The 26,436-nt window shown below is 33.8% G+C and overlaps 1 protein-coding gene across 7 annotated transcripts in view; it reads right to left on the reverse strand.

The window, feature by feature from the left end:
- LOC121388619 (F-actin-uncapping protein LRRC16A-like) overlaps positions 1-26,436 on the reverse strand; it is a 98,901-nt gene that overhangs the window by 37,845 nt on the left and 34,620 nt on the right. For 4 of the 7 annotated variants that reach the window (XM_041520035.1, XM_041520033.1, XM_041520037.1 and 1 more), the window contains exons 17-28: positions 26,239-26,342; positions 25,599-25,736; positions 25,083-25,176; positions 23,942-24,040; positions 22,999-23,127; positions 21,236-21,352; positions 20,297-20,359; positions 19,830-19,939; positions 19,016-19,103; positions 17,038-17,154; positions 12,528-12,557; positions 2,399-2,468 (exon numbers count right to left, since the gene is read on the reverse strand). In XM_041520035.1, the coding sequence (XP_041375969.1) occupies positions 2,399-2,468; positions 12,528-12,557; positions 17,038-17,154; positions 19,016-19,103; positions 19,830-19,939; positions 20,297-20,359; positions 21,236-21,352; positions 22,999-23,127; positions 23,942-24,040; positions 25,083-25,176; positions 25,599-25,736; positions 26,239-26,342 (1,159 nt within the window). The remainder of the gene's footprint in view (positions 1-2,398; positions 2,469-12,527; positions 12,558-17,037; positions 17,155-19,015; positions 19,104-19,829; positions 19,940-20,296; positions 20,360-21,235; positions 21,353-22,998; positions 23,128-23,941; positions 24,041-25,082; positions 25,177-25,598; positions 25,737-26,238; positions 26,343-26,436) is intronic. The other 3 variants (XM_041520036.1, XM_041520034.1, XM_041520032.1) reach the window with 1 other exon arrangement.

The raw sequence follows: 26,436 nt of genomic DNA on the forward strand, positions 1-26,436 counted from the left end.
TTGCAAACTATTAATAACCCTATTATTAATATCATGGTGCTATTACAAACTATTAATAACCCTATTATTAATATCATGGTGCTATTGCAAACTATTAATCATCCTATTATTAATATTATGGTGCTATTGCAAACTATTAATCATCCTATTATTAATATTATGGTGCTATTACAAACTATTAATAACCCTATTATTAATATTATGGTGCTATTGCAAACTATTAATAACCCTATTATTAATATTATGGTGCTATTGCAAACTATTAATAACCCTATTATTAATATTATGGTGCTATCGCACACTATTAATAACCCTATTATTAATATTATGGTGCTATTACAAACTATATATAACCCTATTATTAATATTATGGTGCTATTACAAACTATTAATAACCCTATTATTAATATTATGGTGCTATTACAAACTATTAATAACCCTATTATTAATATCATGGTGCTATTAAAAACTATTTATAAACCAGTTATTAATATCATGGTGCTATTACAAACTATTAATAAACCTATTATTAATATTATGGTGCTATTACAAACTATATATAACCCTATTATTAATATTATGGTGCTATTACAAACTATTAATAAACCAGTTATTAATATTATGGTGCTATTACAAACTATATATAACCCTATTATTAATATTATGGTGCTATTAAAAACTATTAATAACCCTATTATTAATATTATGGTGCTATTACAAACTATTAATAACCCTATTATTAATATCATGGTGCTATTACAAACTATTAATAACCCTATTATTAATATCATGGTGCTATTACAAACTATTAATAAACCAGTTATTAATATTATGGTGCTATTACAAACTATTAATAACCCTATTATTAATATTATGGTGCTATTGCAAACTATTAATCATCCTATTATTAATATTATGGTGCTATTGCAAACTATTAATCATCCTATTATTAATATTATGGTGCTATTACAAACTATTAATAACCCTATTATTAATATTATGGTGCTATTGCAAACTATTAATAACCCTATTATTAATATTATGGTGCTATTGCAAACTATTAATAACCCTATTATTAATATTATGGTGCTATCGCACACTATTAATAACCCTATTATTAATATTATGGTGCTATTACAAACTATATATAACCCTATTATTAATATTATGGTGCTATTACAAACTATTAATAACCCTATTATTAATATTATGGTGCTATTACAAACTATTAATAACCCTATTATTAATATCATGGTGCTATTAAAAACTATTTATAAACCAGTTATTAATATCATGGTGCTATTACAAACTATTAATAAACCTATTATTAATATTATGGTGCTATTACAAACTATATATAACCCTATTATTAATATTATGGTGCTATTACAAACTATTAATAAACCAGTTATTAATATTATGGTGCTATTACAAACTATATATAACCCTATTATTAATATTATGGTGCTATTAAAAACTATTAATAACCCTATTATTAATATTATGGTGCTATTACAAACTATTAATAACCCTATTATTAATATCATGGTGCTATTACAAACTATTAATAACCCTATTATTAATATCATGGTGCTATTACAAACTATTAATAAACCAGTTATTAATATTATGGTGCTATTACAAACTATTAATAACCCTATTATTAATATCATGGTGCTATTACAAACTATTAATAAACCAGTTATTAATATTATGGTTCTATTACAAACTATTAATAACCCTATTATTAATATCATGGTGCTATTACAAACTATTAATAAACCAGTTATTAATATTATGGTGCTATTACAAACTATTAATAACCCTATTATTAATATCATGGTGCTATTAAAAACTATAATAATATAAACCAATTATTAATATCATGGTGCTATTACAAACTATTAATAACCCTATTGTTAATATCATGGTGCTATTACAAACTATTAATAACCCTATTATTAATATTATGGTGCTATTGCAAACTATTAATAACCCTATTGTTAATATCATGGTGCTATTACAAACTATTAATAACCCTATTGTTAATATTATGGTGCTATTACAAACTATTAATAACCCTATTGTTAATATCATGGTGCTATTACAAACTATTAATAACCCTATTATTAATATTATGGTGCTATTACAAACTATTAATAACCCTATTATTAATATCATGGTGCTATTGCAAACTATATATAACCCTATTATTAATATTATGGTGCTATTACAAACTATATATAACACTATTATTAATATTATGGTGCTATTACAAACTATATATAACCCTATTATTAATATCATGGTGCTATTACAAACTATTAATAACCCTATTGTTAATATTATGGTGCTAAAAAAGAAAAAAAATTAATATGTATTCGTGAACTGTGAATACCTATAACAGACTGTGGTCTACGCTTTCGGCCAATTAAACTCTTTCTCTTGGACTGGAGTTTGGGTGATGCCTGAAATGAAAATAACAAAACATTTAGTAAAGAGAAGTCAGACGAAAATACGAGACTGAAGGTTACACCAAGAATATATATACGTGTATTTCAATTTGTGAAGCTAGCAGTGAAATTGTACAGTGTGACACACACACATGCAGTAACACACACACACGCACACACACACACACACGCACACACACACACGCAGATGCATGCACACACACACGCACACAGACACACACACACGCACACAGACACACACAGTCAAATATACAGACACAACACATGCACCCACACACACAGACACAACACATGCACATAGTTACTCTCATAGTGCTACAAATTGTGTATTCATATATTTCTTTATTGAAAACCCCCCACAACAAAACAAAACTAGCTGTGAATATTGAAACATATATGTAACTCATATTAACCTTAAGGTGTAACAAACACATTACAAGAAATGTGAACATGTTACATTAATTTTAGTGACCAGATATTAAATTAAGGCTACTCTTTACACCGCAGCAATCGACATTTATGAAAATACAGAAAGGAATCATTTGCTAGGGTCAGACTGTCAACTGTCATGATGAATTTGACCAACTCGATGGTTGCGTTGTAATTTGTGAAACTTCCAACTTACGACGGATGCTCTCAGATTAACAACTAAACGGTTGTAGAAGTTGTATACAACTAGAATCGAACTGTACGAACGCTCAGACCACCAACACAACAGTTGCAGAAGTCGTGAGATTGGCAAGTTGGCCAACTCTATTGTGACAGTTGGTAGTCTGACCCTAGCAAACATATTGCTACATGTAAATTTCCAAGAGTGCCATGATGATTCAAATTAATATACTGGTAGTTGTTTCTTTGATATTGAAATAATGTGCAACATCATCAGTATTACATGATTGGTGACCAATACAAATACCGTACATCTTGTTTAATAAGGCAAGAACTTGTGGGTGGTTATCATCGATTTAGTATAATATTCATACTCAATCAATGGTAAGCACATACTTAAAGATTATATGCATTCAAATTAAGTTCATCTTAAACATGTTCTTGCCTGTAATATATCAGCGCTAAAGCACGGCTGTGTGTAATGTATGAACTTACTTATAGTGTTACATAATTTACTGCAAAAAGCTACATGTATAAGCTTGTATACTGTAAATCATAAAATATTAACGATCTTAAAATTTAGCAAAATCTAAATAAAGTGACATATTAGTGACAAAGAACTTTAATATGGTCATCATATCAGAAACTAAAAAACAAATAAGCTTAAGTTGTAGGATTAGCTGAAATAATGTTTTTGACGAAATCTTGACATTTAATATATATGCAGCTTATAATATACATTCACAAGTTGCACACATCTTGAATTTAGTAGAAAATTGCAGTAACGTGCATGCTAACAAACTAGTGTTGTTTGCTATCCTTTTGATTTAATCAATAGTATGTAACCATTGTTGTGCCTTCAGTTATAATCACTCTTGACAAAACAATCGCACAAATGTTTTTTTAGAACAGTCTGGTGTATGTTTTTATAAATTTAGTGTCATGAAATATTGGTGCTAAATTCGCAAACATTTTATGCTCGCTAACATTTCCTAATTTACAGTAGGTCTTAATTTTCAACAGGTAATAAAAATGTTCAATATTGTATTAAAATGGTTAAAAAAATATTTTAAAGCTACATGCAACACATGATACAAGCAGTGTTTGAGTTCATCAACTTTTCAAACTAAAACTATTGATCAAACAACTATATGTTCAAATTCAAAGTTAATGTTTAGATCGAGTGTCAGAATAAAAGCTTAAAATCAAACTTGAAGTTAAAAGTCTAAAATCAAGTTTGAAGTTAATCTAAAACAAGCATTTTGAGAGTACTGCTAAAGCAATACATGTCCCCTTAAATCTAACGAATTGCATCTAGTATCAAGGCAAAAACCTAGCTACAGGTATAATACAGACCCTAAATTAAAGTGACAGACGCAGTATTAGAAGTCTAGACACTGGTTCAAAACTAAATACAGGCTCAGCTGGTATTCGTCAGTAGTCTGCACTCTGTTGAGCCATGCACACAACATATTTACTGTGCAAAGTTAAACTAAATACAGGCTCAGCTGGTATTCGTCAGTAGTCTGCACTCTGTTGAGCCATGCACACAACATATTTACTGTGCAAAGTTAAACTAAATACAGGCTCAGCTGGTATTCGTCAGTAGTCTGCACTCTGTTGAGCCATGCACACAACATATTTACTGTGCAAAGTTAAACTAAATACAGGCTCAGCTGGTATTCGTCAGTAGTCTGCACTCTGTTGAGCCATGCACACAACATATTTACTGTGCAAAGTTAAACTAAATACAGGCTCAGCTGGTATTCGTCAGTAGTCTGCACTCTGTTGAGCCATGCACACAACATATTTACTGTGCAAAGTTAAACTAAATACAGGCTCAGCTGGTATTCGTCAGTAGTCTGCACTCTGTTGAGCCATGCACACAACATATTTACTGTGCAAAGTTAAACTAAATACAGGCTCAGCTGGTATTCGTCAGTAGTCTGCACTCTGTTGAGCCATGCACACAACATATTTACTGTGCAAAGTTAAACTAAATACAGGCTCATCTGGTATTCGTCAGTAGTCTGCACTCTGTTGAGCCATGCACACAACATATTTACTGTGCAAAGTTAAACTAAATACAGGCTCAGCTGGTATTCGTCAGTAGTCTGCACTCTGTTGAGCCATGCACACAACATATTTACTGTGCAAAGTTAAACTAAATACAGGCTCAGCTGGTATTCGTCAGTAGTCTGCACTCTGTTGAGCCATGCACACAACATATTTACTGTGCAAAGTTAAACTAAATACAGGCTCAGCTGGTATTCGTCAGTAGTCTGCACTCTGTTGAGCCATGCACACAACATATTTACTGTGCAAAGTTAAACTAAATACAGGCTCATCTGGTATTCGTCAGTAGTCTGCACTCTGTTGAGCCATGCACACAACATATTTACTGTGCAAAGTTAAACTAAATACAGGCTCAGCTGGTATTCGTCAGTAGTCTGCACTCTGTTGAGCCATGCACACAACATATTTACTGTGCAAAGTTAAACTAAATACAGGCTCAGCTGGTATTCGTCAGTAGTCTGCACTCTGTTGAGCCATGCACACAACATATTTACTGTGCAAAGTTAAACTAAATACAGGCTCAGCTGGTATTCGTCAGTAGTCTGCACTCTGTTGAGCCATGCACACAACATATTTACTGTGCAAAGTTAAACTAAATACAGGCTCAGCTGGTATTCGTCAGTAGTCTGCACTCTTTTGAGCCATGCACACAACATATTTACTGTGCAAAGTTAAACTAAATACAGCTCAGCTGGTATTCGTCAGTAGTCTGCACTCTGTTGAGCCATGCACACATATTTACTGTGCAAAGTTAAACTAAATACAGGCTCAGCTGGTATTCGTCAGTAGTCTGCACTCTGTTGAGCCATGCACACAACATATTTACTGTGCAAAGTTAAACTAAATACAGGCTCAGCTGGTATTCGTCAGTAGTCTGTACTCTGTTGAGCCATGCACACAACATATTTACTGTGCAAAGTTAAACTAAATACAGGCTCAGCTGGTATTCGTCAGTAGTCTGCACTCTTTTGAGCCATGCACACAACATATTTACTGTGCAAAGTTAAACTCATTTGTGGAGGTAAATACAAGACCAAATAATATTCATTCACTCTGATAATTATAATCAGCATGCTAATATTCGTTCACTCAGGTCCCATATACATGTATATGACCTTCACCTTTCTATTGGAATATTAAAGATCTACATGTTGGTATAGCGGCTAACAATACAACAGATATTCAGAGAGTAATGAATGAATATTTAACGACACCCCAGCACGAAAAATTCATCGGCTATTGAGTGTCAAACTATGGTAAATGCAAAACTAAAGTGGTATTCAGAAAGAGAGAGAGAGAGAGAGAGAGAGAGAGAGAGAGAGAGAGAGAGAGAGAGAGAGAGAGAGAGAGAGAGAGAGAGAGAGAGAGAGAAAAAGAGAGCAGTATTGTATAAAAGTACTGCATAACATACCACGCTGTCCCACAGACAAGTTAAAGTTACCACATACACTTTTATTGTTAATTAGTTTTTATAATAAAATTATTATCTATGAGCTGTATGGTTTAAATTTATTTACTATATACTTTGTAATCACAATAAAGAATAAAAAGTATTATTCAACTTTACATGTAGCTTTCACATAAGTTCTGCAAAGTGCCTTACAAAATATCTATGTTAAATGTTCCAAACTTCCCAAAACAATAATGTGTTATGCATGATGTCATTCTAATGTTTTCAGTATTACATCATACAGCAAATCAAACAAATTACATCATTATTCAAGTGAAAATTATACGAACTACGTCACTATTCTAGAGAGTTACATGTGACTCTTGGTCCTTTTAGCCAAAATAATAATAATAATAATAATATATATTTTTATTTTAAGGCAAATTTCTTTTTATAACAGTGAAAAAGCCTTTATTGAAAATGAACACATACTTAATGTCATACCCTGATATTTGACAAAATGTTATGTCAAAACATCGAAAGTATACAAATAATCATGCATTTTATGAATATGTTTATGTGGTAACTACATGTAACTTGTACCACGTTCCTAAGTGACAGGGCAAGACACAATAAGGAAGCTTGGCTTAGTGAGAGATGGAATTTATAAGTCTGTGATTTTACAGTGTTTGCCATGAACAAAATCAAGGCGAGATGAAGATCACTCTCCTGAAATAGTGCTAGGCAAGCAATCACATAAAGTTTCAAATAAAATTTATTGAAGATTTTATTGTAAGGCGATCAATTTGTCACTTTCCTAAAATATTTCAGGCAAGTGTGGAGGGGAGTAGAAATGAACACTCGCCTCTCCTGGCAAAGACTGGTAATAGAGATTTATTGCACATGTTTATCAATGGAAAAAACGACTAAGCATTGTACAAATCACATGTACATTGTATATGTATCAGTTTCCAACATATAGCCAAGATAAAGGAAAGGAATAATTCCCAAACAAAAATGCATGCTTGCGGCTAGGTTGTTGCAAGGTAGTTACAAGGTTGTTACAAGGTAGTACAAGCAATGCAAGCTATTTGCAAGCTAACATTTAGCTCGCGTAAGGTAGTCAGTATTTCTGCAAGCTTGCCGCATGCATGTTTTCATTTGTGAAAGCATGTGCAAGCTTGCTGCATACATATCTTCAACTGTGCAAGCTTCCCGCAAGCATGTTTTCATTTTTGCTAGCTTGCTGCAAGCATATCTTCAACTGTGCAAGCTTCCCGCAAGCATGTTTTAATTTTTGCTAGCTTGCTGCAAGCATATCTTCAACTGTGCAAGCTTCCCGCAAGCATGTTTTCATTTTTGTAAGCTTGCTGCATGTATATCTTCAACTGTGAAAGCATGTCTACACTTGTGGAGAAAAAGCTAAGAGCAAATCATTTTCACGGTTATTTTTTTTTTAATTCATAACTTCTCATATGATTTATTAAATTCAGTGGGAACAGTGGCTAAACAACCAAACATACATGTTACAGATTTAGATAGTATTTACAATAATAATTAAAACAAAATTAATATTAATACATACGAATGATAATACAATATGGTTACAACAGAATCATCTTGTAATAATTGGATTTTCAATTGGCCCCAAAAATAATAACATATGCATGGCCATGAGAGGATGACATGGGCCATGTTTGGTTGAAATTAGCCTGGTGGAATTTGAGAAGATGTTGAAAATGTCTGAGCCAATCAGAGGCCAGGGTGGCCATCTTGGATTTTGAATCAGCCACAAAAATAACAACACTTAGTAAGTCATGAGAGAATCATTTGGACTAAGTTTGATTGAAACCGGCCTGGTGGACCTTGAAAAGAAGAAAAAAAATGTCTCTGTCAATCAGAGGCCAGGGCAGCGATCTTGATTTTAAATCTGCCCGAAAAAATAACAAACTTGGTCAGGGCCATGAGAGGATCATTAGGAATACATATGGTTTAAATTTGCATGGTGGAACTTGAGTAAAAGTTAAAAATGTCTCAGTTATTCAGAGGCCAGGGCGGCCATCTTGGAATTTTTATTGGCCTGAAAAATAATAACACTTGGTCAGGTCTATAAGAGGATCATTTGGACCAAGTTTGGTTGAATCCTGCTTGGTGGAACAGGAGAAAAAAGAAAACAAGAAGAAACAAACAAATCACTTTACACCACAGTGTGGATCTCCAGATAGTGGAGGAATATAACCTATAACCTAAAACAAGAAGAAGAAGAAGAATATAGGACCAGGAGCTTTTTAGCATATTAGTTTAGTCAAGACTATCCCACATAAGTGGAACATGTCTATCAGACAAGTAAACTAATTTTGTAGCCTAAGTATCTGACAACATGTAGCACCTATTTTTTTGTTTTAACTGTTCATGTTTTTCACTTTAAAACCATTGTTGTGTTTTTTAAAGAATTATACAAGATGCAAGATGGCTGCCACTGATGCAAGCTTGTAGGTAGATCGTCGCAAGCATGCAGGAAGCTCGTTGCAAGCTTGCGGGAAGCTCGTCGCAAGCGTGCGGGTAGCTCGTCGCAAGCTTGCGGGTAGCTCGTCGCAAGCTTGCGGGAAGCTCCTCGCAAGCTTGCGGCAAGGTTGCAACAAGCTTGCGGGAAGCTCGTCGCAAGCTGGCGGCAAGGTTGTAAAAAGGTTCCAAATACTAGCTTAAACTGAATAAGCTTGCATGCAGGAAGCTCGTCGCAAGGTTGCAAGAAGCTCGTCGCAAGCTTGTGGCAAGGTTGTAAAAAGGTTCCAAATACTAGCTCGAAACGCGGTAGTTACTACCTTGCCGCAAGGTTGTTACCAGCTATTTATTAAGCTTGCAATTTTTGTTTGGGAATGACACCTCAGCACACTATTAATACATGTAAGTGGCTAATATGTGTCTAATATACGGTAATTGTGACTCTTTTGTCTTGAGAATAAAAGAAACCTGCTACTGATACAGGGCTGAATTCTTAGTATTGATAAGCAAAAAATAATCAGATTACCAGATGCAGAAAAACATTGACTGACAGACCCATCAGACCCTATGTGAGCTCTTACCAGAGTAAAGCAAACAAAGAAATTCAATCTAAAACCTGATACAGTCACTGACACAGATTGATGACAGACAGACTGACTCAGATTGACAGACAGACTGACACAGATTGATACAGACTGACACAGATTGATACAGATTGACACAGATCAGACACAGACTGAAGATTGACAGATTGAACATAGACGATTGACACAGATCAACACAGACTGACGGACAGATCAACACAGATTGACACAGACTGACACAGATTTATTCACATTGATACAGACTGATACAGATGGACACAGATCAACACAGACTGACACAGACTAACACAGAATGATACACACTGACACAGATTGATACAGATTGACACAGATCTGAGATGGATCAGACACACTGAAACCTGTTTAACTAGATCTGTTTCAGATCATCTGCATCTGCATAATTACATATTTTAAGAAAACCAGGCTTAATTCTAATAAAATGCATATTAGATACTGGCAACAGAAGAACACATCTAAACGAAACCACTTCTACAATGTAAAAAAAATTATTCAGTCAAAAACTGATAAGCAAAATAGTGATTATGATTAATCATTTATCATGCTTTCTTACCCATCTCCTTCGGTCGTTTAAATCATGCTAAACACAATAAAACATTCTAATTAACAACTCAAAAAAGATTTTTTAAATTTCTATTACAATAATTACCAATAGATACATTGGATTAAGTAATTATAATCTTATTTATAAAATTAATTATAAACTAAGATCAAATTTGTATACTATAATTGTATATCTTACAACTAACTTCTGCTACTACTGTTTAAAAATGAGCTGTGAGATAGTATCCCTATTTAATGTACATGTGGTGTAAACTGTAAACTGTTAAAGGAATGCTTAAGCAAGGCTTTTGGATTGGTATGCATATTCAAGAGATATAATACAAATTATTGCTTAATATCAACAAGTATATTATTATATTTAATTAACAAAATGGTTAAATGTGACAGCTATTAAATATAATGAGCACAGCCATTTTGTTCCATTCCAGTGAACACGCCCTCTGGCGAATTAATGGTTAAGTAATACTTAATGCGTAACATCAGGAATGAGTTTTAGAACTAGAGAAACAAATCTACCTGGTTTTTGCAGGATGATAAAATAGTCATGCACTGCAATGTTCTGTAATAATATACGTCCCAGTATGCCAGCAATAAGTATATATTATTTTTCAATACAAAATAAACCACCATTGTCAAAGTGGCCACACAACAAGTCAAAATAATTTTACCATGTTTTGTCTATGTATTAACCTGTGTACTGAAATGATACACGGAGTGTTTTCTTAGTTGATTGGTCTATTCTGTTAGTTGCCTCTACCTGTGATTCCTGATTGGCAGGTGTGTATTTGAGTGGTAACCAGACGAGCCAATTAATTGATGCTGTCTAGACACAAAAATACATACTGGTTTTGTGTAATATTATCTGTCGCCCCTAAAATGGTAATGGACATGGTTTATTACTGTAAATAGTTCTGTAAAACTACTGATTAAGTAGACTTTTCCATCTAAAATCACAGAAATGACCAATTACGTAGTTCCAAAGAAAAGAAAATTATCACTTGGGTATCGTGGGTTGTCGTTTTTTCTCCAATGTAGCATACCAATAGTGTACATTTTTCCTTTGGATTATTTAACAGAGAAAAATACTATAACCCCATTTCGTACCGTTAATGCAACTTGAAATATATCTAGTTAAATAGTTGATTATATTATCATGTCATTTATGTTGTTTTACAAGGTTGATCAAAGAGAAGTGCCTTGTAAATTACTGCTTTTGTTTACACTGCATAAAGGAGTTGGTCAGGAGCTGACATCACTTCGCCCCAAGCTAGAATACAGGACGCCTCAAAAAGAAAAGAAAATGGCTGTCCCCAGTTAGCAGGAATAATCACGTTTTTTTATTAACACTAAAATTACACATTTTCATTTGTGAGTGTCAGTATGTGTTGGTGGTCCAGGTATGCATATGGCTCATGTTTTAGTATACTCTCCCTTTAAGGTTCTGAATAATTAATGCAGGTTAAGTATTTATTGTTCCATGCAAGTCCATTATGTGCTATTTGATTTCAAGTAAACCCAGTAATGACAGCAAATGACACTGTACATAGCTAGTAAAAATCAACTTTTAAACAAAAGTGAATTCTGGCATACAGTACGTACCACAGGTTCGGACTTAACATAATAATATCTCGTTTGATACCATAAAAAAACAAATATGCCAAATGTGAACACATAAGGACCATTTAATAATTCAATTAGTACTCCCAATATATAAATTAAAACCTTTCAAAATCACACCAAAAACCATATTTATAATCCAGATATATGCAATAAACCTTGAAAACTCAAAACTGATTTAAATTGACAAAGCAATATACTCCAGGTCTGTAGGAACGATAAATGGGGGAGGGGGAGGAGGGGGAGGACACAAGTTTATATAGAATAGGACCAAAACAACTAACATTTTTATATTCAAGTCGGGGTAGGGATGATAATAACAATAATAAACAAAAATCAAAAATCAAAAATCAAATAAATAAGCAGCTTATATTATATATAACTGTATCAAAGCACTTGAAGTTGCCTTAAATAAGCTGGCATAAATATATTAATCTTAAACAGATGACTGATTTTCTTATTAATTGACGCTTTGAAATCACATGCAAATTTAATAAAACATTCACTCATTAACACAACAAAGTATTTGGCTTACATTGAGGTATTAATTAATGAATACATATTATTAAATAAAAACTTCATATATTACTTTACATCATTTCTGAATATATAAATACAAAAAAAAAATTCATAAGGTAAAATAGTGTTACTATGGATACAGAGGATACTCACATGTAGATTAGATAGTCCTTTATAAGATGGCTGAAAAATCATGCGAGTGTGAGAAGACATGAACAAGCGACATTAAAACAGTTGAAGCAAGCCAACATGGTGAGAGCCATTGGCTAGACAGTGTTAGAACACCTCACAAAACAATCAGTTGTCTCCCTTTACAGTACACTGGTATCCTTGGCAGTTATTACCAAAATAACAATTTATCCCTTGGAAACGAGTTACCTTCCTTTACAATACACTGATACCCTGAGCAATGTTTACCAAATAATAAGTTTTCATGTGGAAGTAAGTTATCTTCCTTTACAATCCACTGGTACCATGGGCAAATAATCAGGGTTTTTTTTACTTGAAAGAAGTTATCTCCCTTTACAATACATTAGTACAATGGGCATTTTGTTTTAACCAAATAATCAGTTTTCACAATATGCCAAATAAGGATGTAAGAAACTGTATTACAAAATAGTTTAATGAGAATGTTACTATCACCTAACATATAGAAAGGCAATGGTAACATCAATGTCTGTCCTTTACTGTCTCCGCATCTGAGGGACTTGTACCAAATAGCTTCATGTCCACTTTTAATCTGTCCTGGACCAAGTCACTGGCTATCCAGAGATTTGGCCCGCGACAGAGATGCCTGAAACCGTAGTGGTATATGGGCATGTTAAAGATATTCTCTCTCTCTCTCTCTCTCTCTCTCTCTCTCTCTCTCTCTCTCTCTCTCTCTCTCTCTCTCTCTCTCTCTCTCTTATAAAATTAACAAAATTTAATGCAGTCATGCATGTGCACATGGATGTGCGCACACACACGCACAAACATACACACGCATGAATGCGCGCACACACACACACACACACACACACACACACACACACACACATTTGGATGGAGGTTTTACAACTGCCAAGGATACAAGCTACATTATAAAGTGTTATCCATTATATTTCACAGTGACCTATATATTATATACCAATATATTTCCATTCATGGTTTAAGCTGGCCATTTTCTTTTCTTTCTTCCTTATTTTTCTTTTTTATTACTAAATAATATTTGTAATATTCTTAAATTTAAAAAAAGAAGAAGTTGTAAATAAATTTTATTATTAGCCAAACAAAAAGAGTTAACAAAATAAGGTGCTTTAAACATACAGTTCTGAATTTAATAATTGACAAATCTATTGCCAAAAAGTGTTTACAAAACAAAGTTTCTATTTGACAAAGGGCTACTTAAATCATCAACGTGTTTACTGTTAGCTCAATCAACTTGTATCTGTATTGCTTAACCTGTGTGCTCTTCAACAATTATTTCACTGTTTTCAAGTACATTTTATAACATCACATTATCTTTTGGTCTCTCTTGAAATCTGGAGCTATATGTATAGGGGTGCAGAAATCGAAAATATTCACAAGCCCTCCAGGCCAGAACCAACTAAAATGTACTAGCCCGCCAGTATTTCTACTAGTCTGCCAGCCCATAGATCAAAATATTATTGTTTAGCAATATATGATAGATATAAATTTTACAAAAACATTATTAATAACACTTGGTTGACCAAGTGATCAACATCACATGGCAAACGAAATTTTAAAAAAGCCCCCCCCCCCCCCCCCCCCCCCCCCCCAAACACCCGGAACCTTGATTAACAAAACCAGATTGCCCATCGGATTAGTAACTCTGTATTGTTTATCTGGTCCATCAGAATTTTTATCGCATTTGGCAAGCAGGCGAGTACTTTCTGCACCCCTGATGTAAGTGTTCTGACTTGAAATTTCAATACGAAGTTCAAGTAACAGGCAAAGTAGTAAAATCAAACTCCATGCTAATTTTTATTTTAAGGTGTCTGGATGTATATAAACATGGAAAAGGTAGGTGAAAGCCATAGTGAATGATAATTTAGCTGCTGATTTCAGTATGCTGTCAAGCAGGCAAGGTTAAGCAACACCGATTTAGAGACATCCTAATTACACTATCTGTTTTGTCCTAATAAAAGTTGAATTTTATAAATTACAATATACAATGAAATACTGAATAAGAAAATTTACTGGAATAATTTTTAAAAATAATTGTTTAAAAAATATTTTAAAAATATATCTGTATACAATAACCAAATATATAAATATTAATAGTTAAAATTTATTGATAACACAAACATGCTTTAAAGTGACACTAATTAATTTAACTGTAAACCAAAACCAAAAATCTTAACATGCAGAAAAATATTCATGCACAACAAAAATCTCCCAAAGTACTGCATGTGCGTCACATGTGTTTGTTTATTAATTTAATGTTGAAATTAACCTAAGAATTAAGGTGGGGATACATGCTTTCCTGTCTGTGGGAAAGTGCATATAAAAGACCCCTTGCTACTAATGAAAAAACGTAGCAGGCCCCGTGCTTATAAACCTTAAAGTCCAGACTTTAACGTAGTGCTATTTGAATGGTGTTGCCATGACGTTAAAGTCTGGACTTTATTAAAGTCTAGACTTTAAGGTTTATAAGCACGGGGCCAGGTTTCCTCTCTAAGACTATATGTCAAAAGTTTCCAAATGTTTGACATCCAATAGCCGATGATCAATTAATGTGCTCTAGTGGTGTCGTTTAACAAAATAAACTTTAAAATGGGGACACTTGTTACTACTTCAATATTTATTGTATCCATCTTACATATATGTATTATTTTAGTCATTTATCTAAAAATCCTTATTTTCCATTTAAATCTTTTGTCAAATCATAACCAATTTATTATTTTAATTATCACATTAAAAAATATATACATACATGGTTGCTACAGCAAAGAAAGTGTGAAATATATTAAATTCTAAATATATAATATTCAATAAAATTCTTTTTTTATTTTAATTCTTTCCTTTTACTATAATTTTTTTCCTGAGCTAATATCTTATTTTCATAATGCCATGTAAAAATGTAGATTTTTTTTTTTTTGAAAACCAACCGACTGACTCACTACAAGAAACTTTAAGCAATATTTTAAAGCATAGCTTTTTTGACAGTGCAGCTGGTTAAGTTAACATCCATCTCAGTGCACCCATACTTAAAATAATTAGGAGGTAAACTGTTCCAATCAAGTTTCATTGTTAAAACAGTGTGACAAAACAATAAAGACCACAAACAACCAGAGTAGAATAAAAACAAACATTAAAATCCCATCACCATGATTGTCATGACAACACACATAGCTACAGACAGCAACTGAGAACTGAGTAAGTTCAACCAGCTGTTTTTCGCTAAACGTTTGCAGACAATGTTGACTGGATCACACAGTGTTCATTCAGTTTAACATGTAGCGTAAAAACCAGTCTAGCAAGCGTTAGCGACAAATGGCTGGATGAACATATCACCAATTCCTCCCATCACCATGCCGACATGACAACACGTAAATACAGAGAGTAACTAAATACAGATTTCTACTGAACACAAATTAGAAGACGTAGATCAGAACTTGAAGGTCAGTGCATGAACCTTCAGTAGAATATAACTATGTGTCAAAAGCGTGGATTACATTATACTGTGTACTCTCTAAAGCCATCAGTTTTATCACAGAACTGAAAACACAGTGAATGCTGCAAAGCTTCTCCAAAATATTTGTGTAGCACTGTTACTCATTGTTTTGTTACTACTACCAGACTCATTTCAAAATGACTGAATTATTTTGAATATAGTACCATTTACCTTTCACATTTTCAATAACTGGTCATATTTACATTTTTCAAAAGACCTCATTTCCTTTCTGGGTTTTTTTATTTTATTTATTTTTTAGATGTGTTATATTTATTCTTAAATTTTTTAAAAAGTCCTATGTTATTAAAAAAAAACCCAGATTAGTACTAGTTTGAATATAAAAAAGGTCCATTTTAAAACAGAATGACACTATTTTAAGATAGCCCAATCACAATTTATAACAGCCACATTAGCAACATAGTGCATATTGGCATCAACATGTATACTGCATGGGTTATGTCGCATGATAAAGGCAATAACTTCCAAAAGTAATCAGTCATATATTTATCCTATGATTTCTACATACCAAAAAAATTAATTAAATCTCGACAAAGATCAAGGAAATCTGCAAATTTGCTTTAGTAAATCCTTCTTATACTGATGTTACCGTCATGGGTCAAAAATCAAATATCCACACAAGAGATGTAGAATTAAAAACAAAATAACACAACAACAAAAAATCAAAATAAGCCAATACAAAAACAACATCATTAACATCATCATGCATTAAGTACCTACATCTAATAACTTGATCGCCTCAAGCTTGATCTAAAATTAAAAAAATTAAAAAATCCACCACCTCTATATAAAAACAAATAGATCACAATACAAACATTATTCATTGCATTTTTCCACATTCAAAACCATAAAAAGATAAAGCAAATCCACAAGCTCTAAAAACCCCAAACATAATTTCAAAAATCAGTCGTCACAAGTTCCTTGCTCACACCACGATAAAGAAGCTAAACGGAAGCAGCCATTACTCACAGATAGATTCTTTGAGTCGTCACTTCCCTTTTCTGTTTCCGTATCAGCTTTCTCCGTGATTTCTGGCACCTCAGATTCTCGGTAATGGCCGCTCTTTCGTAGATTTAGATGATTAGTCTGAAATTAAAAAATGTTTACAGTAGAGATCCAAAAGCAAAGGTTCTCATTTGGAAAAATTCTACTTTATCTTTAGGACATGGTGTAGACTTTATCTGAAAAACAGTGATAACTACAAACTCTCTACTCTAGCTTTAGGACATAGTGTAGACTTTATCTGTAGAACAGTGATAACTACAAACTCTCTACTCTAGCTTTAGGACACAGTGTAGACTTTATCTGTAGAACAGTGATAACTACAAACTCTCTACTCTAGCTTTAGGACATAGTGTAGACTTTATCTGTAGAACAGTGATAATTACAAACTCAGTCTGGTTTTAGACTATAATTGATATCTTCAAAATTCACCATCCCAGCATGAAAGTTCAACAAAAATGAAAAAAAGGTGTAAGAATATTTAAGGTGAATAATAAACAAATGATAAGGTTTTATTAGATTCAAGAGAATGTCGAACCAATGAGGAAATCTGTGAATATATTTAAGATAAAATGAGAAGCTAATGAGAAAAAAGAAGTGCTTTAATTTAAGACAAATGACAAACCAATGTGACAATCAGTAAGATTCATATTAAGTTTAATTTTAAACAAATAAGACAAGGGATATAAACAGATTCAAGCAAAATGTTTAACCAATGAAACCAGCTGTAGCAGATTTATGAAGAACAACTAACCAATGAAACTGGCTGTAAGAAGTGGTTAAGAAAAAACAACTAAGCCAATGCGGACAATCTGTAAGTAGGGTTTGAAGAGTCCTGACCAATGAATTAAAAATAAGCAGATCGACTGGGATCCGAACCCACTAACCAATGAAGACCGATGGCCTGAGCACGATTTAACCGAGGCCGGTAACCAATGAGACAAGCTGTAAGCAGATTTAAGATGAAATGACAACCAATGAGACCAATCAGTAAGAGATTTAATATTAACAACTTTACCAATGAGACCAGCTGTAAACAGATTCAAGATCAAAAACGTTTAACCAATGAAACCAGCTGTAAGCAGATTTAAGAAGAACAACTAACCAATGAAACTAGCTGTAAGAAGAATTAAGAAAAACAACTAACCCAATGAGACAATCTGTAAGTAGATTTAAGAAGAACACCTGACCAATGAGACCAGCTGTAAGCAGATTTAAGATGAACAACTAACCAATGAGACCAGCTGTAAGCAGATTTAAGATGAACAACTAACCAATGAAACCAGCTGTGAGCAGATTTAAGATGAACAACTGACCAATGAGACCAGCTGTAAGCAGATTTAAGATGAACAACTAACCAATGAGACCAGCTGTAAGCAGATTTAAGATGAACAACCAACCAATGAGACCAGCTGTAAGCAGATTTAAGATGAACAACTAACCAATGAGACCAGCTGTAAGCAGATTTAAGATGAACAACTAACCAATGAAACCAGCTGTGAGCAAATTTAAGATGAACAACCAACCAATGAGACAAGCTGTGAGCAAATTTAAGATGAACAACTAACCAATGAGACCAGCTGTAAGCAGATTTAAGATGAACAACTAACCAATGAGACCAGCGTAAGCAGATTTAAGCTGAACAACTAACCAATGAGACCAGCTGTAAGCATATTTAAGATGAACAACCAGCCACTGAGCAAGCTGTAAGCATATTTAAGAAGAACAACTAACCAATGAGACCAGCTGTAAGCAGATTTAAGATGAACAACTAACCAATGAGACCAGCTGTAAGCAAATTTAAGATGAACAACTAACCAATGAGATAAGCTGTAAGCAGATTTAAGATGAACAACCAACCAATGAGACCAGCTGTAAGCAGATTTAAGATGAACAACCAACCAATGAAACCAGCTGTGATCAGATTTTAAGAAGAACAACTAACCAATGTCTTGTGGCTGCTGGTAAGACTGTCTATCACCTCGTCCACCACTTGGTCAGATATATGAGCTGCCACTGCTAAGTTCAGTTCACTGCAAACAACATGATAAATGATACATGAAAACATTATTAACACACTACATGTACCATCTCAAGACGGTCTCTGAAACTGGTATACATAACATTTTATGTCAGAAAAGTAGTCAAATGTTAAGTCATTGATATCAGAAACAGAAAGAAATTTGCCAGATTGCTAAACATAAAACTGATTTCTCATCTTTACAAATAACACAAATCAAATAATCTAAATCTTCCAGGGCCCATATTTTTTAAGCAATCTTATTGTTATGAAATCTAAAAACCATCTTAAGCTATGACATCACTATAGTACATGTCACAGTAATTGCCAAGATGGGTTTGCAATTTTGTAATGCTAAGATAGCTTTGAAAAAAAATCCCTAGCCCAATTCCTAATTCACTAAACTCTTGCAAATTTGCAATCCCGCAGTGCAATGCAAAAAACTTGCAAGGATGATATGATGCTGCATAAGAAATGTTTGTGAATTAGACATTTAATATAAAGGAAACCTTTTTACTGTTCCTTCATTATTTCACTCAGATCATAATAAAAAACAAACCCAAAACCATCTAAGTTACAGTGGACTGTCTAAATCGGATTCAACCGATAATATGTGCCCAGATACTCAGTGTGCCGGTTTAGACACTGAACAGGGTCTCTGTGATCCTGGCAGTTTATACAAATGCCAGTGTGGACAATCCAGTCATTGGATGTTGTAAAACATTTAAGTAAATTTTACCCAAGTTTGTTAAAGACATCGGTTCCGACACCATCCAGTACAATTTTTGTAAAGTCGCGTGGCAGGGAACTTCTTTCAAGACATCCATCATTGAGCTCTGTCTGGAACTCCTGAAATACAACACACTTTATATGAAACAGTACCAGCCTCGGTGGTGTGTGATGTAGTTAAGCCATTGGACATAAGGCTGATAAGTACTGGGTTCACAGCCCGGTACCCGCTCCCACCCAGAGCGAGTTTTAATAACTCAGTGGCTAGGTGTAAGACCACTACATCCTCTTCTCTCTCACTAAATATTAACCCACTGTCCTGGACATACAGCCCATATAGCTGAGGAATGTGCCCAGAACAGTGTGCTTGAAACTTAAACTGGTCAGGCTACTGGTGCTCTCTTGCACTTACCATGTGCAGATGGTCACTTTTCCCACCCACCCCATATATACAGTTTTTATTGCAGATAGTTTTACCTCATTGGACATCACAGCCGAACACTGGGACTTTGTACACTGCAACATTTCGGACACGGTTTTCTGAAAATAAATGGTTTCAAAAACATCATTGGAGGGCAGAAAATTTCAATAAATGGCTTATCCATAATTCAGATTATATTGGTGGGGTTTGTTTGGGTTTTTTTTGGGGGGGTTAATGATTAATTCCGGTAACCAGCCATTGTGTTAATTATATAAATTAAGTTAATAATATTTATGTAAGGATATCTGCAAAGTTCCAGAACTTAATGATGTGTGTGGTAACCAAGTGTTTCTGCCAAAACATTTTTGGGTATGGTACTGTGGAATTGAATACAACCACAGTCAATATGGGGGGGGTCTCCCCCAGAAAGAAAATGGGTTCAGTTTAGGATTAGGGTTCTGAAAATCAGACATTAATGATAAGAGTAATTAATTTTGTCAAAAGGTTAACTTAAAAAAAACAAAAAACATCTGCAACTGGAAAATGTATAACCAGCTTGCAAACTCATTGATAACTAGTGTGAAATGTTGTGCTCTGCATTTTTAATACTAACATTTTGTAACAAGCTATACACTGTGTTAATTTTAAATGATTTGGCTTGTTTTTCTACTTGTGACTGCCTTTTAGTCAAACAGACATGGTTATTGTAAGTAATACTAATAGCAGATATCCATTTTTTGGCTAGCTACCACCACAGGAAAAAGTAACAAAACAACCATTCTACTGGGTCCAATAAATTTTCAAACCTCAAGGGCCATAATTCTGTCACAAATGGGCCATTCCTCATGAAATTCAAACTTGATCTGTACTGTTATATGATAAAGCTATGCAAAAAATGGTTGGACTGGTATGACGCTAATAATATAATATTTTAAGCCATGACCATTATGGAAACAAGCTAGCATCTAGCAAGTCAAATATTTGCAATAACTAACCTTTATTTGTTTCTCCATCACCTGTCTCAAGTTGTCAGCCATTTCCTGAAGTTTTACCTCTGTCGCATTTCCAGAATTTTGGGACTTAATGGCAATATCTTGTAATCGTGGTAATAGCTGAAAAGTATTAATTGGTGAAATAACTGCATTTGTAACAAGTTGCAACATTAGACATAATTATAGCTATTGCAGGAAATATATTTATGAAAAGGAAAACAGACTGGTTGTTTAACAACACCACAGGGCATTGGTAAGCATCATCTACGCACGTAGAAAGTCGAAACACAGGATCTAGAGTGATAAAGGAGAAACCTGCTGCCACCACACAAGCTATTATCTTATCAGTATCAATTGATCTTTTATGTACTTTTCCAGATACAAGACTTTTACAAAACTCTCCTAACTTTAATTACATGTTATTTTAATGTGGAAGACTTTATTAAAGCTAAGTGCAAAACTATTAAAGCATTCAGAATTTCAACTTTATTAAAGATTTGAGTTTAACCTCTATTAATGTTTTGATTTCACTTTATTAAAGCTTTGAGTTCAGACTTTATTAAAGCTTTATTAAAGTTTTGAGTTCAGACTTTATTAAAGCTTTGAGTTCAGACTTTATTAAAGCTTTAAGTTCAGACTTTATTAAAGCTTTGAGTTCAGACTTTATTAAAGCTTTAAGTTCAGACTTTATTAACCTTCTGAATACTACAAAGCGAGATATCTCGCCTAACATACACAGTGCATTCCTCAATTCATATTTTCACCGTGTTGAAATAATACTCACCAGAAATAATAGAACAGGAAATAGATTAATTGAGATTATGGCAGCTTTAGTTTTTAATTTTTCAATGGAAAATACCTGGGAAGTTGAAAGAGTTGTTTTCGGCAAGTATTTTTGCTTGACAACACTGGAGGAACGTCGCAGTCATTTTGACAAATCGATAGCCGATTATGACAGCTAATTTGATAACAAATTTGACTGTTTTATCAACAACGAACTTCACAAAATATTGTGATATAAATCGTAGTTTGTTTCCAAATATAAATGTGGTCAGGAAAACATAATGATGGGGAATAATGGCCGTAAATACCAGATAACTAATCCCATTGCTTATAAGTAAGTGCAACTTTATAAAAAAAATTGGCACATTTTAAAACCAAATTTAACTGATCTAAAATATTAAAATCACCAAAACCTACGAAAATAGTACTTACCTTTTCACATATGAACATTATTTTGTGTTTATACAAAATATGTGAAAATATGTGAGTAAAAGTCATAAACTTGTATCGACTCAACATGGTTTTTATCAAAAATTAATCCAGTAGTCAGAAGGTTAAAGCTTTGAGTTTAATCTTTATTTTGAGTTTTGATTTTATTAAAGCTTTGAGTGCAGACTTCATTAAAACTTTTGAAAGAAATGTTTTATTTAACGACGCACTCAACACATTTTATTTACGGTTATATGGTGTTGGACATATGGTTTAGGACCACACAGATAGAGTGAGGAAACTCGCTGTCGCCACTTCATGGGCTACTCTTTTCGATTAGCAACAAGGGATCTTTTATATGCACCATCCCATAGACAGGATAGCACATACCACGGCCTTTGTTACACCAGTCGTGGTGCACTGGCTGGAGCGAAAAATAACCCAATGGGCCCACTGACGGGGATTGATCCCAAACCGACCGCGCATCAAGTGAGCGCTTTACCACTGGGCTACGTCTCGCCCTTGAGTGCGGACTTTATTAATAAATATGTTACCTGTTTGGAGTTGTCTGCGTCTTTTATGACGAGATTGGCCTGCTCAATGCTGTCCTTGAAGTTCTCAGTCGGACCTATACTTAAAGCATTCACCGTGTCCTGCACCTGAACCACCAGCCGGTCGACCATCTACAAGTTAAAAACAACAACAGTTGTAGAGCAAATAGTTTAACTAACAACCACCAGCCGGTCGACCATCGACAAGTTAAAACCAACAATGGTGGTAGAGCAAATAGTATAACTAACAACCACCAGCATGTCGACCATCTACAAGTTAAAACCAACAACGGTTGTAGAGCAAATAGTTTAACATATTCGTGACTAAATTCCTCCCACCATCTAGAGAACCAGTTTGGTACATAATCATATTAGAGTACCAATTTAATTTCAAACAAAAACAAGTTTTCAGTTTTCACACAATTTATTTTTATGTAATAACATGTTCATATCAATACACAGGGTTCTTACAACTGAAAAAAAACAGGACATGAAATGTTCAATCAGTGAATGTTTTTATAACAAATTGTTGTCTGAATTTAAACAGGTTATGAGGACAACAAAAGTAAAGATGGGACAAAAATAAACCACTAAATGTTTGGCTTAAATTTGCAGGACACAATAAAATTTAAGGCTTTTTCAAGGACATTCCAAGCCTGGATTTTAAAATTACAAAAATCAAGGACATTCCATTATTTCCAGGACGTAAACCCTGAATACAGATTTGTTTAATATATCTAATAGGAACATAGACAATAAGTATGCAAACATATTTTGGATATACAATAATTTCTTTAAATTCTTAAAATGTAATGTTACAGTATTAGATAATACAACAACTATTTTGAAATAAAAAAACACCCAAGTAATAACTAATTTAAAAACATCTGCTGGAGACAGTTAGAGACATACAACATATGACTGTGGAAATCAGCCTAAAACCTACTTGTTGTGTGGAGCTAATGAGGAAGCCTTGTTGTAAGCGGTACGCCTGGTCTGACGCTATCTTACAGGGACTGTGATTTCTTTGTAGCAATGATTCAATCTGAAAATAACATTACAATACGATAATATAACAGTACGCCTAGTCTGACGCTATCTTACAGGGACTGTGGTTTCTTTGTAGCAACGATTCAATCTGAAAATAACATTACAATATGATAAAACATAGACGCTATGTTACAGGGACTGTGGTTCCCTTGTAGCAAAGATTCAATCAGAAAATAACATTACAATATGATAATATATAGACACTATCTTACAGGGGCTGTGGTTTCTTTGTAACAACGATTCAATCTGAAAATAACATTACAATATAATAATATATAGACACTATCTTACAGGGGCTGTGGTTTCTTTGTAGAAATTATTCAATCTGAAAATAACATTACAATATGATAATATATAGACACTATCTTACAGGGGCTGTGGTTTCTTTGTAGCAACAATTCAATCTGAAAATAACATTACAATATGATAATATATAGACACTATCTTACAGGGGCTGTGGTTTCTTTGTAGCAACGATTCAATCTGAAAATAACATTACAATATGATAATATTAGCCTGGTCTGACACTTATCTTACAGGGGCTGGGGTTTCTTTGTAGCAATCATTCAATCTGAAAATAACATTACAATACGATAATATAACAGTACGCCTAGTCTGACACTATCTTACAGGGACTGTGGTTTCTTTATAGCAATGATTCAATCTGATAATAACACTGCAATAGTACAATTACTATAGCAGGTAAGTTGATTTTTTTTTCAATAATGTTTACATTACTCACTACAAAAAACATGATACAAAATGGTAGCAAGTTTAATATCCTATTTATTACCCATAATCCATTTTGATTTATAACACTGATCTGATTTGGTTGATGTTCCGGTAAGGTTGTAGCGTGCCAGTCAAATACCATTGAAGTGTTATGTCCCACTTGGCATTCCATTGGGATGTAATACTTCGATATGAACCAAGATACTGTAAACCATATGGGTAATAATACCTACATATCACCTTTTTACTTCCTAAAGGTGAGACAGCAAACCAATGCAGCACAAAAGAACAAGACAAATACATACCTTCTGTAAGGCCAGCTCTGTTCTCTCTGGGTTAACTTTCATGGCTGCTGCAGCATCATTGACCGGGAACGGCATCTTGCGAATTGTGAAATTCCTGTACATAGAAAACATTAGTGTAAGTAATACATACAAATGCACCAATAACATATCTGTTATATCACCCTAACTTTTATCTACCCAGTTTAACAAACATGAAATATGTAATTTTGAACCTACATTATTCAACCTCAAATTGTAAAAAATCCAACTAATTTAACACTGGCAATAAGGCTTAACACAAAAAAATATTATTATTTTTTCTTACCTGTAATATTATTTATGGTCTCAAATGGCAATGACACATATACGAGTGTTATCAATATAAAAACATACAATTGCCATACCATCCAAATAAATAAGCATTTCAGAGTTCACACTTTCTGTAACTAAATTAGTATTCACTGCCTTCATTAGTAGTGAGAAGATAAATCTGAATATCGCGACGACAGTGACATATTTACACCGCAGGTAACGTACTTCTCTAAAGCTTCAGCGATATCTTCAAAGCCCTGGGCCGTCGTGCCGTTCCGGTCCCACAATACAGACCGCAGCTTGGTGTTGATCTGGAGGGCTTTCCCCAGCATTCGCGCTCCGAGGTCACCCATCAGGTTACCACTGGAATACAGCACAAAACACTCAACTCAAATATACATAGGCAAATCTAAGGCTTGATTTCTTGTTGACATTTCAACCACAATTCACGATTCAAACTCAAGTTTGAGAGAGGATTCTGTCCTGGGTCAGGTCCATGACTACCCAGAGATCGGACCCGTAATGGACATGCCTGAAACCCTAGTGGTATAGGGGCATGAGAAAACAATTCATGATCATGTTTGAGAGAGGATAAACCATACTCTGCATTTCATGTCAATGATTCAGTTTTCATCTCCACTCAAAATATGTTTTAACTCAATTTTATAGAAGCAATCATTTCAACTTTGACTGATGGCTTATTGTAAATCAAATTTATCAGAGCATAACCTGTAATTCTAGGTTTAAATTTGAAACACTGGTGAACAATTTAAAATAGTCATGGATAAAAAAATAACAGAGGATAAAATATTTTTCAAACATTAGTTGGAAAATAAGGTGGAGGACAAACAATAAACCGACTTACCTCAAGTCTAAGTGTTCAAGCTTTGTGTTGCCACCAAGTGCGTTGATCACAAACGCTGTGTCGGCTTTAAGCTTTGAATCGGCCAATGACAGAGACGTAAGTACCTACAACACAAACAATTTTAACAATTTTAAAAATAAAGGGCTGAATTTATGAAGCCTGTTTTTCGTAGATGCAGTGTAATGTATATAGCATTAA

The sequence above is a fragment of the Gigantopelta aegis genome, chromosome 14 (assembly GCF_016097555.1).
Source record: "Gigantopelta aegis isolate Gae_Host chromosome 14, Gae_host_genome, whole genome shotgun sequence".
Lineage (NCBI taxonomy): Eukaryota > Metazoa > Mollusca > Gastropoda > Neomphalida > Peltospiridae > Gigantopelta > Gigantopelta aegis.